The sequence below is a fragment of the Cladophialophora psammophila genome (assembly GCF_000585535.1).
Source record: "Cladophialophora psammophila CBS 110553 chromosome Unknown aczJe-supercont1.10, whole genome shotgun sequence".
NCBI lineage: Eukaryota > Fungi > Ascomycota > Eurotiomycetes > Chaetothyriales > Herpotrichiellaceae > Cladophialophora > Cladophialophora psammophila.
Genome location: NW_006912931.1, coordinates 508,309 through 522,357, shown reverse-complemented (window position 1 = coordinate 522,357; position 14,049 = coordinate 508,309). Strand labels below are relative to the sequence as shown.

General features: G+C 50.8%; 4 protein-coding genes across 4 annotated transcripts; 3 read left to right on the top strand and 1 right to left on the bottom strand.

The window, feature by feature from the left end:
* Positions 1–187: 187 nt before the first annotated feature.
* A1O5_06909 (acetyl-CoA acyltransferase) lies at positions 188–1,789 on the bottom strand (the record flags this gene model as incomplete). Its single annotated transcript, XM_007747499.1, has 4 exons — positions 188–522; positions 588–1,544; positions 1,645–1,653; positions 1,711–1,789. 4 exons carry the CDS (start codon positions 1,787–1,789, stop codon positions 188–190), a joined length of 1,380 nt encoding a protein of 459 aa, XP_007745689.1.
* A 609-nt stretch (positions 1,790–2,398) lies between these two features.
* On the top strand, positions 2,399–4,247 carry A1O5_06908 (uncharacterized protein; the record flags this gene model as incomplete). Its single annotated transcript, XM_007747498.1, has 5 exons — positions 2,399–2,674; positions 2,795–3,111; positions 3,160–3,875; positions 3,958–4,166; positions 4,221–4,247. The coding sequence occupies 5 exons, from the start codon at positions 2,399–2,401 to the stop codon at positions 4,245–4,247; spliced, it is 1,545 nt and encodes a 514-aa protein (XP_007745688.1).
* Positions 4,248–7,836: 3,589 nt separating this feature from the next.
* Positions 7,837–9,534, top strand: A1O5_06907 (uncharacterized protein; the record flags this gene model as incomplete). The annotated part of the gene is made up of 1 exon (XM_007747497.1): positions 7,837–9,534. The coding sequence occupies one exon, from the start codon at positions 7,837–7,839 to the stop codon at positions 9,532–9,534; it is 1,698 nt and encodes a 565-aa protein (XP_007745687.1).
* Positions 9,535–11,908: 2,374 nt separating this feature from the next.
* On the top strand, positions 11,909–13,546 carry A1O5_06906 (uncharacterized protein; the record flags this gene model as incomplete). The annotated part of the gene is made up of 1 exon (XM_007747496.1): positions 11,909–13,546. The coding sequence occupies one exon, from the start codon at positions 11,909–11,911 to the stop codon at positions 13,544–13,546; it is 1,638 nt and encodes a 545-aa protein (XP_007745686.1).
* Between the last annotated feature and the right edge of the window lie 503 nt (positions 13,547–14,049).

The following is a 14,049-nucleotide window of genomic DNA, read 5'->3' as shown; positions in this document are numbered from 1 at the left end:
TCGATAGGAGCTGAAAGATTGATATGGTTGAATATTCAAGGCGCTCTGCTTGAGACTATGTGTGCTACAATATAGTTTTATCCACAAGAACCACAATGTTTGCAATGACACAATCTTGGACAGTGGGAGCGCCATACCAGTCTACTCAACAGCTACAAACACTACCAGCATCTCGTCTCCTCGGCACTTAAAACCTCGCCTGAACCTTCTCCTGAACATCCTGCAGAGCGAACTTGGAGAAGTGCTTCTTGGAGACTGTGCGCGCAACGTCCTCGCTGGTGAAACCTTTCGCTTGTGTAGCTGGGTTATATCCGAGACCAGTGATTCTGGCGACTTCGCCGTCCGAGACGGGCGTGGCTTTCTTCCCATCGGCCCGCTTGTAGATGGTGACGATCGAAGCACCCCCGAGGCCGAGGTTCTGCTGGAGGGCGTACCGCGTCTCCTTGTCCCTGACGAGGCGGTTGTTGGCCCAGCCTCGCAGATGCCAGACGAGCTCGGCGCATTGAGCAAGGCCAGTTGCTCCTATGATTTGGCTATCGTCAGCGACTGCAACGAAAGGGATCAAAGAAAGACTTTTGCTACCGTACCGAGAGGATGGCCTTTCGAGATCAAACCGCCCGACGGGTTGATCACGTATTTACCACCATAGGTAATCCCGCCAGCGCGGACGAGTTCGTGCGCCTTCCCAACAGGTGCCAGACCGAGGGAATTGATCAACATCATCTCGTTGGAGCTGAAGCAATCGTGCAATTCAACCACGCTCACGTCATCCCGTGTGATTCCAGCTTGTCGGAAAGCCTCCTTAGCTGCAATCTCGGTCATGTGGTAACCGCACAGGTCGATTGCAGACGTGCTGAAGAGTTCTGGAGAGTCTGTCGCGAGACTCTGACCAATTATCTGAACCGCCTGAGACTTTAGGTGCGGCCTCTGGTCCAAGAACTCCTGCGAAACTAGGACGACGGCGGCGGCGCCGTCGGAAGTCGGGCAGCATTGGAGTTTTGTCAAGGGCGCATGGATCATCGGTGCCTTCTGGATCTCTTCCAAGGTATATTCTTGCTGGAACTGCGCGTACGGGTTTCGCTGACTGTGTTCGTGGTTGATACGAGCGATTTCAGCGAAGTCCGCTTCCGTGGCGCCGTACTTCTCGATATATTCTCTTGCAGCATTGCCGAACAGCTGGGCGGCCATGGGAGAATTGGTGAATCCTTTCGTCGCCTGTAGCATCTTGGCGGTTGTGCCCATTGGGGCCTCGCGGTCGTCCCAGAACCCCTTCAGACTGCCGGGGAACATCTTTTCGAACCCCAGCACAAGAACACAGTCGGCGGCACCGTAAGCAACCGTCTGTCTCGCCATGTTCAAGCCACTGCTTCCAGTGGAGCAGTTACTATTCACGTTATATATGGGGATCGAAGTCATGCCGAACTGATAAAATACTCTCTGGGCAGCCGTAGAGTCGCCGTAGACATAGCAGCCAATGCCTTGATCGACCTCGTCATAGTTGATATGAGCGTCCAGCATAGCCTTGATACCGGCTTCAAAAGCAACTGCTTCGGTGTCAGCAGTGAGGGCATTTCAGAAGGAACGACAGAATTGAGTATGTTGTGCTTGCTTGCAATATCGGGGCTGATCCGCAGGAGAAGTTACCTTCCGTATCTTTCAGAAGTTAGTATCAATGAGCATGACCACATCGATGATTGATGCATAGCTTACAGTCAACTTTGCCTCTAGGTTTGATGAACTTTGTCATCCCCACGCCGAGGACGTAAACGGGCGCTGCTTGGCGAGGCATTGTAGCGAGGTATGAATGTGGTCTTGATCTAGAGCACGGAAGAACGAAAAGTCGACTAGTATCCGAGGTGTTATAGGTTGCAGTAAGATCTCTGTCTTGAGAGTACAGGGAGAGATTGAACAATCGACTGATATGAAAGAAAACTCGAGAGTTAGCGGTTGATGTATACCTGATGGATCTATCCTGCATCGGCTTGGGTGCAACAAGCCTCCTTTCCGAGGCCATCGGCATCATGCAACTTGCTCTCAAGGTCAGTCTTGTGAAAGAATGGCGGGTTCTGCATATTCAATTGCCGGGGGAAGCCGAGGATCTTGGCTTGACCGGGACTCTGATTTCCGTGGGCAGGTCGTTTGGCCGCATAGAACAAGAGCAAATGTTCGAAAGATGAGATGGAAACACGATGCAAACTCGTTATACCTAATCAGGCTTAGGTGGAGCCTCCGAGGTCTATATGTGACTCTCTATTGCCGCCTTGTATAGCCGCCTTGTATAGCCGCCGAGTCCTCAAAAATTTACTCGAATCAACGAAATGGAAGAAAGCTCAGTAATCAGGGAAGTCGGTTTGGCTTCCGCAAAGATACTGACTGAACACAATACCTCATTCACATGATGGCGACTGGCGACGACAAACCGCACGAGATCGTTCAGGAGGAACGCATTCCGAGTCCAACTCCGCAAGAGACGGGTCTCGAGAAGGTCATTTCGGTCGACACCGTCCACAACGATGAAGCGATGAAAGTGATTACCAGATACACCGGACCGCAGACTTGGGAACCAGAGGAAGAGAAGAAACTTCGCCGAAAACTTGATCGACGTCTGTTGCCCATTCTGTGCGTCACATACGCGTTGCAGTACTATGACAAAGGTATGGTCCACCCAAGTTGCGTTCAGGATTTGATGAAGCAATGTCTTGTCTAAGAAGTACATGAACAGCTATGATATCCGTGGCGGTGAGATTCCACATGTTCCATATATATTGATGCCGGCTCAGTGTGATATCGACAGGCCATCTTCGGACTTCGCGAAGACCTCCAATTGACAGGAAATCGCTACTCGATGGCTGCGGCTATCTTCTTCCTGGGTTTTCTCGGTGGAGCCTATCCTGCTTCTCAGCTGGCACAGAGATATCCTGTTGAGCGAGTTGCAGGATGGCTCGTCTTTGCCTGGGGAGTCTGTTTCGCGCTTACCCCGGCGTGCCATAATTGGCAGGGGCTCTATGCCCAACGGTTCTTCTTAGGCTTTCTTGAGGCAGGTGTCAGTCCCATTTTCATGCTCATCATTGGACAGTTTTACAAGAAGGACGAACAGGCGCTAATGATGGGGTGAGTTCGTTTCTCTCCGCCGCTGTGAGTATTCACTGAATTCTCCAGAGTTTGGTATTCGGCGTCCTCGTTTATCTCATTCGTTGGCTTTCCCATTAATTGGGGTCTGGGTCATATCAAGGGCTCGCTGTCACCCTGGCGCTATATGTATATTGTGGGCGGGATCATAACTACCTTATGGGCCTTTGTTATTCTTTTCTTCCTGCCGCCGGATCCAATTCGAGCCAAAGGTTTGACGGAAAGACAACGATACATTGCACTCGCCCGGCTTCGAATCAACAATGCTGGCGTCCGAAATCTGCACTTCAAAAAACAACACCTATTTGAGTTGTTGAGAGATGAAAAGTTCTGGCTTATATTTGCCATGGGGTACCTGAGCATGGTTGCTGCCGGGGTGGTCAATGCCTTCCTTCCTATTGTCGTCGTTGTTGGGTTCAAGCTCGACGTCTTCAGGGCTCTTCTCATCCTTTCTCCTGGTGGAGTTGTGGTCGGAGTGGCCATTCTTGCTTCAACCTACGCGGCCTACAAAGTACCAAAATCCAGGTGCTATATCATTTGTGGCAGCCAGTTGGTTACCGTTGTGTCAGCCTGCCTGCTGTGGAAGTTGCCATTGAGTGCTCTCGGCGGACTCCTCTTCTGCTGTTATATTTTTCCCGGGTTCACCTGTGGATGGGGTGTTATAATGGGCTTATCAATCGCCAATACTGCCGGCTATACTAAGCGGGTTGTCAGCTCGTCTGGCATCTACTTGGGATACTGCCTAGGTAAGTCTACTCTGCTCGATCTTTGTCGTGTTTTCCAAATCTGCAACGACCAATTTTTCCGATTTGGTCTTATTGTCTCTAGGCCAATTCACTGGACCTTTACTCTTCAAGGATCAAGATGCGCCTCGATATGTGCCTGGGTTCCAGGCCGTTGTTGCTACTGCGGCTGCGGCTGCAGTTCTAAGCTTGATATATCGATTCGTCTGTGTCTGGGACAACAAGCGTCGTGATAAAGCAGGCATCGTCGAGGCCTTCGAACATGCCTACGAAGATGATTTGACAGACAGAATGGTATAATATTGTCTCGAGATGGGTGATGAAGTTTCAATGCTGACGATGTGATAGAATCCGCAATTTCGGTATATATATTAGCAGCGGTCCGGTATGCCACCGGAGTGAGGAGCGACACAAAACCGATGAAAGTAACAGGCAGCCCAATTTCTCCCAGTTGTCGAAAAACACGAACAGACCTGGTGGTTGACATCGATGTTACTGTGGCCGGATCGCCTCGGGCGTTCGTAATGACATTTGCACATGAGAGGGTGAAAACGTAAAAGCCTAAGTCTGCACATGAAATTCAATCACGCCAATCTCATCTTTCCAAGGTTAGGCGCCACTGGAATATGGTATCTCAACACATCTCACATGCATTCACTGGCAACTGCTTCCGTACAATAGCACCGTCTGGGTAGGATACAGACAAAATGAAGAGACTATCAAGTACAAGTCAAACAGACATAGAACTTATCCTTTGGTCTCGAAACTGTGCTGTTAAGAGAGATATCGGGGATACAGTGAAGACATCTATTCAATCCGCTACAAAATGAGTCGAGGTGGTTGGAAACCGTTCCTGCATTTTCCACCACGTTGTCTTCGTTTCCTAGAGATTCCATTAATTCGTGAGGGGATGCTCCGGGAGCTTTCGAGAACACACGCCCTTCGATCCAGATTCCTCTCATCTTTTTGTAATGCTCGACGGGGAGTGCGTGTTCGTCAATTATTGACGAATACCAGCTAAATATCCAGCCCAGCATTCAGTGGGTGGAAGTATCCGCTGAAATGGAAGTAGAGTCGGCTTAAAGATATCAAAGCATCTTCAATCAAGAGTTTTAAGCAATTTGTGTGTTTCGTGGGTCCTGCTGAGGCGGATGGGGCTGGTTTGGGCTGGTCGCGCCAATATTTTGGCAAGGATCAAGGAGACGCTGTCGCTAAAACAAAAGGGGCTTCAGCTTCCTCATGTGCTTGATGAGATAAACCACCCTTTTAAACTACCCTTTCGAGCATTGTATCCAGAATTTTGGTTTGAGGCCTCTGCACTGAAGAGGAGAGCTATAAAACAGCCATGAATGGCCCGATCATGAAGTCGATCAACTCCAGTTCCTTCACTCCTGTCTACCCTATCCCATCCACAAATTCTTTCCACCAAGTCGTCTCAGGCAAGTCCTATGACGCTGTCTACAGAGTCAATTATCTCCATCATTGGTGTTGCGGCAGCAACACCCCCGGCCATGCTTGTCATCATCACTCTACTTCAACGTCGACGGCGACACATATCTTCCACTTCCACTACGTTGGAAGAGGGTAATGCCTTCTCTATGCCTTCTACGAGCACACCGGATCCGCCAATAGAATTGGGAGAAAGAAGCAGAGCCTGAATAGGAAGTCCAAAATTTTGGACTTCCTTTTCCAGCCAAGCTCAGGTCTAGATCCTCCCCTATAGCCTGGTGCCTCAGCTGCAACAGATCCGAATCATTCACCCAAAACGCAATAGCCTCCGGCAGCAAGAATACCGTAACAGGTGAAATCAGAGGCACGACAAACTCAAGCACAAACTCTACTGACCTACAACCCATCCCAAAACTATGTGGAAAGTTGTTCCGAACGGACCACCGCCGCTGCCAGAATTTCCTGATCCTGGCGAAGTAGTCTGAACGGGAATGAGTCTATTGGAGATCAGCATAAACAATAATTACGAGTCTCTCCTCGTATCGCAATGCACACTGCTGTGGTTGGAACGGTCGACGTAGCACCGGTTGATATCGTGGTCGTGATCGTGATTGAAGCGGTCTGTAATTATTCATCTGTGAGCATAGCCTTCGTCGATCGCTCGCTCAAACACTCGTGTGTTTAGTTGCTGTGGTGTTGGCTGGGAAAATAAAGGGAGATGGAAATGTCCGCGCATGATAATGCAACAAGCACCCCAAACCACGAAAGACATGATATAAATCATCAGACTTTGACGGCATCGCATTGTTCCGCCTACTCCAGGGAAAGAGGAGCGAGCGATTTTGAGATCAAACATCGACAACGCGCGTTTTCGCTACTAGTCCGTCGCTCATTTAGCTGATGGACGTGCCCTGAAAGTTGCGGTGTCGATCCAAAGCGGCGGCCACTTTCCCATATTGAATCTCCATCCCCGCCCCGGACGCCCCAGAAATTAAAGCAAATAAGAGTGGGAGCCAAAAAGGACGTTGGAGTTGCGACTTTCCTGGATTTTCCATCAGGAGCCGCCTTTGGAAAGCGTTCATAACATGGCTTTGTGAATATGGGATTTCCGGCTCTCTAGCGCCGAGAGCCATTGTGCAACTTCCCCATGCTGCATAGGGGGCAGACTTTGAAACAAGCAAAAACAAGTCTTCGAGGTTGCACCAGGGGCGTACTCGGTAGTTGCACCATATTCTAGGAGAAGAGCATCTGATTCTCCTGTGATAATATTTATGGGAGGGAAGAGAAAGAATATACACACGGAAAGCAAGAGCTGGCATCGGCGGGATGACAGCTCCCCCAAGCTAGCGCCACAACAGCAAACATGAAGGTATTGTTTAGTTCCCTCTTCCTATCGCTATAATTGTGATTCTACCAGGGTCGGGACAGGCCGAGATTCTTCATGCGTGATCCAAGCGTTGTCATAGCCCACTCTGGTTCGCAGTGGGTGGTGGAGAAAAAGAACTGCCCTATCCACCACCCGTTCCTCCATAACCATCTACCAGGATATCTAGCGTTGATTGATACTATCAGGATACCCTTTGATGGTACATATTCAGAGAGATACTACCAGAATAGTTAATGCAAGCCTTGGTGCGTCACTCACCCCGGAGCATTGCCCCATCCGCCGTTGCCAAGGCTATTCGACCGCCGCGGCCGGTGGAAGTTTATGCGTCCATTGTGCAAGCTTCAATTTCACTCATGGCATTCGCTGAGTTGGAACACTCTTCTGCAAATCTTCAAGAGGAGCAATTGAGACAAGAAAGCGGACGACATGTCCCAAGAACAAGAGTCAACGCTGCGCCAACCGAAAAGAAGGAAAGTGCGGAAAGGCACTCAGAGCTGTTGGGAGTGCAAGCGCCGGAAGATACGGTGCACATTCACATCACCGATGGCTAATATCTGTGATGGATGCTCGCATCAGGGAACATCGTGCATCAGCCAGGAGCTTCCAGATGAGCCTGGACCTAAACGGAGTGTCGAGGAAAGACTGAGTCGACTGGAGACGCTAATGGAGAAGTTGATTGACAGTGGCGGGCCTAATGGTTTCTCAGACAACTCTGTGCGTCAGCCTCAGCAGCGGGAAGGTCTCAGCAGTAAATCCCACGCTTCGATAAGCAGTTCAGGTGTCGTGGAATCTGTGCCTTGCAGAGTCAGCTACTCTTCGCAGCGAGGTCGTGATGGCCATGGGACATTGGTATGTTCGTTCTGGTTGATTACCTGTCCATTCTCACAAGCCAATGGCATTATCTGCAGTATCATGTTGCCTCCGAGCCAACGACGAGACTGCCTTGTGCCTCCAGACTCACAGGCCCAAGGCAGAATATCCGAGGGCGGAAAGAATTATCTCACATACTGATGTCCGCATGGCCCAGCCAACGTGATATCGATCTTATCCTTGAAGTTCCAGTTGAGGCGGCAAAGTTTTTTTCACGGTATCGCCTGCTCGTCAGAGGGCGTTCCGTCAGCACGAGAGATGCTACAACTACCTCCGCACGATTCTCACCCTGTCCTACTCGCGTGGAAGCTATTGAGTCTAGCCAAATACCTGCAAGCGATCCTGCCGACTTCTGTGGACAACCTCAACAGCCTTATGGTGGATTACCACAGCATCATGGTCCATGCTGTCGAAACGGCCCATATCGTTACCTGTAACGATGAAGTGATATACTCAATCGAGGGCATCGAATGTATCATGCTCGAGAGCCTCTACCACAACGAGGCAGGTAATCTTCGCTTTTCACTACTTTCTGCTCGCCGTGGAATTGCAGCACTAGCGGAAATGATGGGCCTTCACCACGGGAAATCAATGTCGCCAGCTTTTCTGAAGCCTGAAACGCGGCTCCGAATGAAGCCAGAGCAATTGTGGTTCCGTCTCGTTCGCTTGGACCGCTATCTATCGCTATTGCTAGGCCTGCCACAAGGTTCACTCGATGACAGTTTCGCAAGCCCTGAGGTGCTCAAAGACTGCCCGCCTATTGAATGCTTGCGGCGCATTGACTGCGTCGCAGCTGGCCGCATTCTACAACGCAAAGCAGCCGATATGATCGACAGCGATTTCACTCAAGACATCGACAAGTTACTACAGAAAGCCGCAGCCCGCATGCCAAGTCAGTGGTGGCTGGTTCCGAAGCTTACGGCCACCAGTGCCCAAACCTGGGATGCCTTGGAAGAGATGGATCGTCTAATGTGCCAATTTGCCCACTTTCACATTTTGGCCCGCCTTCACCTTCCGTACGTGATGCGGGCTGATCAAAATCCTTATAACTGCGTCGCAGCCGTCAACGCAAACCGCGAGGTTCTGACACGCTTCGTCTCTTTTCACAGCCAGACCAGCCGCTGCTACCGCGGCATCTTGTTTCTCGCCTTCATTGCAAGCGTGACAATATGCCTTGCGCATATCAACACTCATGCTGCCGGCCAGAGAAACTCTATGACTACATACCTTCTCGCGCACCAACGCATGGGCGACCGCGGCATGATGGAGAGGACTCTCGAACTAATGGAGTCCACCTCCAACGACGTGGCGGCTACCAGGATTCACACCATTCTGCGTCATTTACTCCTGATCGAGGATGATGCCGCACACGGAGGCAGCTACTACACCTGTGCCTCTGCTGCGCGCAGTGAGGACGAGCTTGAATGCCATGGAAAACTCAGCGAAACTGACAGTGGGTTGCGTCTTTCCCTTCCACATGTTGGAACAATCCAAATTACGCGCCGTGCGATTGAGAAGTCTTCCTCAATGGCGCAAATGCTATATATGGCAGAAACTGTGCCAGGGATCTCGGTTACCGGTCCGACAGTACCGTTGAACCCTGCAAGGTCATGCGAAGAACTAGAGGGACACGAAAGCCCATCGCTTGAGGTGCCAATTACTGCCACGGCCCACACGCCTGGCGATGAGTCGGCCATCCCAGAGTGGCATGCACACCCTTCACTCTTGGACTCGGTGTCTCTACGGCATTATTCTGTATCTACTGCAAAAGGCAGCAGTTGCCTCGGCTTCAACGACGGCAGCAGACCCCACGCGCATCTCGTCCCGGGCGTAGATGAGTTCACAGACGATTGGGACCTACAAGGCGTTGACATGACTCTGTTCGATAGCATTCTCCACGGCACGTCGAGCTCTGGGTATACCATAGGCGCAAGCTGGGACGCCACTGATGGGTAATGAGCTTGACTGGCAGTGTTCTCAAACGTGTGGAAAGCGCTAGGCGATATTTCGAGTGATATCAGGTCAGACTTATTGTACAGGGTACAGTTGGCTTGCTATTTACCAAATGCGCGACGGTCTGCGTTCCAGGAAATGTCATATTCTGCTCCTCAGGGTTCAAGATGACATTCATTGGCCTAACCCCTTACTGCAGCCTTGCTGAGCCCACAATACCTCCTCGGTCACTCTCCTCGATTTCCAGGTGGCTAGAAAGTCTACGGTATCGCACCAGGCTCTGGTCAGGAACTCCTCCGCTGGGGTGAACTGATAGTCTGGTAGCAGACGATTCCATTCACCTCCAACCTTCAACGCACCTGTCGAGGTACTCAACAGCATCCCTGAAACTAGATTCGGTGGCAGGGCCACGGCGTGCTCAGTCGCATAGCCGCGTAGGCAATCGTTGGCAGCCAGGAGCAACTGACGATCTCGGCTTGCAGATCGCTGGGCTTCAGCCTCTCGATGCGGAAGGGCTCCCTTACCTGATCAGATTTGAACAAGCGAGAAAGCACACGAGGACGCACCACGAATCTTCTTGCCGAGAGTGAGCAATTGCCCTATGGAGATTTCGCTGCCTTTGACCCCACCGACAATAGGCCACTCATATTCATAGTCGACAGCGCGTGCTACGACATTTGCGAGGCCTTGCACCGTTGTGAGAGTGATGCGGTCGTCATCGTCGTCGTCTAAAGCCAGCGAACGGCGGTTGTTGAAGTCTATCTGGGTCTCAAACGGACGGAAGCCTTTCCCCGACTCATGGGAAGAGCTGCAATAGCTCGTAAACAGCCCCTGGAGGAACAGCGACTACTCCAACGGCTAGATTCATGCTTCGAGTCTGTACTTTGGCAGCTTAAGATATAGACATTACCAGCTTCTTGTCTTTGTTCAATTCTCGTAGGCATCTGCGGACTCCCTCCTTCCAGGCGTACCAATCCAGACGGTCGACGGTCGATCTTTAATGTCTCAGAGAGACTTGTACCTGCTTGTGAATCACAGCAATCCGAACTCACGTACCCCACTCGCTAGGGGCAAACCGCTTCACTCGAGCCTGTACAGCGGCGTTGATGAGACTCTACTGTGAAACACTCCCTGGATCTTGCTGAGTCGTGACGAGTGACAGTACGGTGTGGACGCCTTGAATTACCGCCAGTTCTTCAACGCTGCGGTAGTCGGCCTTTGGTCCACGTCATGCCTGGCCCCGGGTCCTCGACGTGAACGACCTGAGCACATCAACCTAGCACATTGAGGTGTAAAATGAGGCCGACATGCTTCTTCGCAACGACAAGAGCATCGATGGTTTCCAGATCAGCATCTGTATGAAGAGCATTAATGAACCTGGAAGACAATCTCCCTTGGGCTATCGGAGATCCTACTGCTCGTTCCACCAGCGATTGCAATTTTCGCCATCATGCTGTGCACAAATTTGCGCTGCTCCCTGGACCCTATTAGTTGTTCTGCCTCGGGGCCTTTAAACCAGAATATTTGGTAAAGCTAGACGGCTCCGGAACCCATCCCTGCGGTTATCCTTTGGTCGAGTATTCCGCCGAAACGTGGACACACACATGGTGAGGATTACAACGGCTTTGAGAAGCGCCTCGCCTCTAGTCAGCGAATTCCGCCTTGTAATGGTGGGCAGGCATGCTCGGCTAGCCCAACAGTACGCATTTGTGATTGAGCGATCGCGGCATCGTCGCCGTAGCCAGCTACTAGCACTTGCTGATATAGTCACATACTCCATATGGGGTCTGAATAGGGCCAGATTTGAACGCAAAGGGGTTAACGTCACAACGGAGAGGGAAAACAGCTGCGGCACGGCAGCAAAGTCGATGGCATCAAATCGTTATATACCAGCGATCAAGCGGTTTGTGCTTCTAGTCATAGAATGGTGACTTCGCACTCCCAAATTACCACTATCCAGCTCTGGCTGAGCACCAGCGTTATTTAATCAAATCGTGACCTCTTTATTCTTGTCATATTTCAGTCTCTTGCTGGTGTTCAGCTCGCAAGACATCTCGATACGAACGCCAAACAGGGAAAGTCTAGCCTGAGTTTCGGTCAATAAGTCACAGCTGGTATCCAACTGGAACATCCGGAGAGACAGTGAGGGAAAAGTTAAATAAATGATTGAAAGCATGTGATTCTTTCCATGATCTCCTCAATCCTCAAATATAATGCGGCAATCTGAGAATCGCATTTGCGACTGTCGGCACACCGAGTCTCGGTGCATACACTAAAACCACGCTGTTTGAGGGGAGAGAAGAGGCTTCATAGTTACCAGTGAACGCGGCTGTCATTACCTCCGCCTATTCGACCACCGGAACTCCTCCCTCCAGGAATGGCAGTAACCAACATCTCGTTCGATCAACCCCTCATTGCCCAAGAGGTCACCTGTTATTACCCTATCAGCGATATATACGCGCCGACTCCACGATATCTTTACTATGTCCTCCTGGCCTTGAGCTTCATCACGCCTAGCCATGGTTGGGTCGCCCACATCATCTTCGGAGCCGCAGTCTCATATGCCGCCACTGCTTCACTTGAAGCTTTTATCCTGCTTTCCGCTCATCTTGGCTTACCGCCTGCCCAGAATGTCACGATAGCCTATCTGGATCCAGGAAACCTGACAGATATCTCGGATGACTTGCAAGCACTTGTGACGAACACCACCAATGTTCCCGTGCAGCCTGACTACTTGGAGCTCGACATTGATGCAGTCACTTGCATTGTGATTACCGCGTACCTCGTGGGCTTGCCGCTGCAGTGTTGGTCAAGCACCGCTCGAACCAGTCGAATTCTCCATCTGCTGATCTTCATCTGGAATATAATTATGCTTGCAGGCTCAATATCGGTGCTGGTCCTTTGGCCGACTCTGAATGTTGGACCCCCTCAATATCGCTTCTGTTATTCAGGCATCGTGGATGGCAACACCATGCAAAGTAGCGGCTGGGACGATCAATACTGGGCCGGGTCTTGGAATTCAACCGTCTGGGGTCTGTTTGGACCGTCGGTCATCGACAACGAACGATGGTTGAATCTTTCAACGAATTGCTTCTATCCATGCTTCAACACGTCTCAGATCCTACGAGAGTCAACGCGGCTAAGGGCGACAGTAGTCGGTACAGATGCACCTGGCAGGAGTCTGCATACCTGGAATATGTGGGAAGGCGATGAATTCCAACCCCTCGTTTATACCGCGATTGCCGGCTTCACTGCCGCACAATTATTTCTTCTGGTCGTCGGGAGATTGAATCTTTGCACTTCGAGGGTCCCTATCCATCGCCCATTTCAGCTCTGGTTTCGGCGGAGGGAGATCTTTGGCGCTTTCAAGGCTGACATAAGAGCTGGTTGGTCGAGCACAAAGTGTTTTCTGCAGCATCCAATACCTTTTTTCGCATCGATACGGAACATTAGATTCCGCCACGCAGCCAAAGTCACGAGAATACACAAGCATCCCGTCTCCCATTTCGTCATCGACGTTCTAACACTTTGTGTTCTGCTCGGAGTCATGGTCTTAGGACCCCTGATCATTGTCGCTTTCATTATATGGATTGAATCGTATATCCATTCAGATGGCGAGCCGAACGAGCAAGTTCAGGCTGTTGGCCAATGGCAATTCATAGTCCAGATCGGCATTGTCATTCTCGCGGCGGTGATCCTGAGGCTGCGGTATAAAGTGGCTTCGGAGGAAGAGGTCCAAAGGGATCTGCGACACGCAAGGGCCCAGGTCGAAAAGCTGGAACGGGTTGCAGAAAAGAAGAGAATGCACAGAGAGGATTCGGCTACGAGGAGAAAGGAGCGAGTGAGGTATACATGCTTCTTCCGCCGGCGGAAAAGAAATGCTGGAAGTCAGGAAGATGAACAAAAGCAGGTTTCTGCATCATCGGCTTCTGCAGAAGGAGTCCAGGGGCTATCGCAGGAGATCAGAGAGGATAAAAGACAGGTCGTGTCGTTGCCCAGAGGTCCGGCGCCATGAACTGTGTTGCGTGGAGAAGGAAGTCATATGTAGTGGTCTGTACGACTAATAAATCGACGCGAATTCGTCTCTGGATTGATAGATCACTCGGAAATATCGGAGATAGTTGCCAGCTGTGGCGGTGCAGCCGGGCATGTCGCCGCTTTTTGGTGGCTGAGCCATCCAATGGCATGCCTCTATTTATTCCAAATAGAGTTAGATGGATTGTTGGATGGCGCAACCAGCGCTTTCACTTTTTAAGGTCCTCAATTTGGTCTTGGCATACCCAGTACAAGGTGCTTGCTCATCAACTCCTATGGTTCCCGTACTTCGTTACTACACCAGAAGTTGATTGAGAAAATATTTTTGTGCTGCGGCCACTGTTGGCTCGGGCGCAGAAAAGAATGAATCACCTAGGCTCCCAGAGGCTTTTCTCTCGACGTCTACTAAATAACGATCGCACTGGGCATAACTTCCTCAATGGAAAGAGTGACATGTGGTCGGAAACAGCAATCACCACGAGA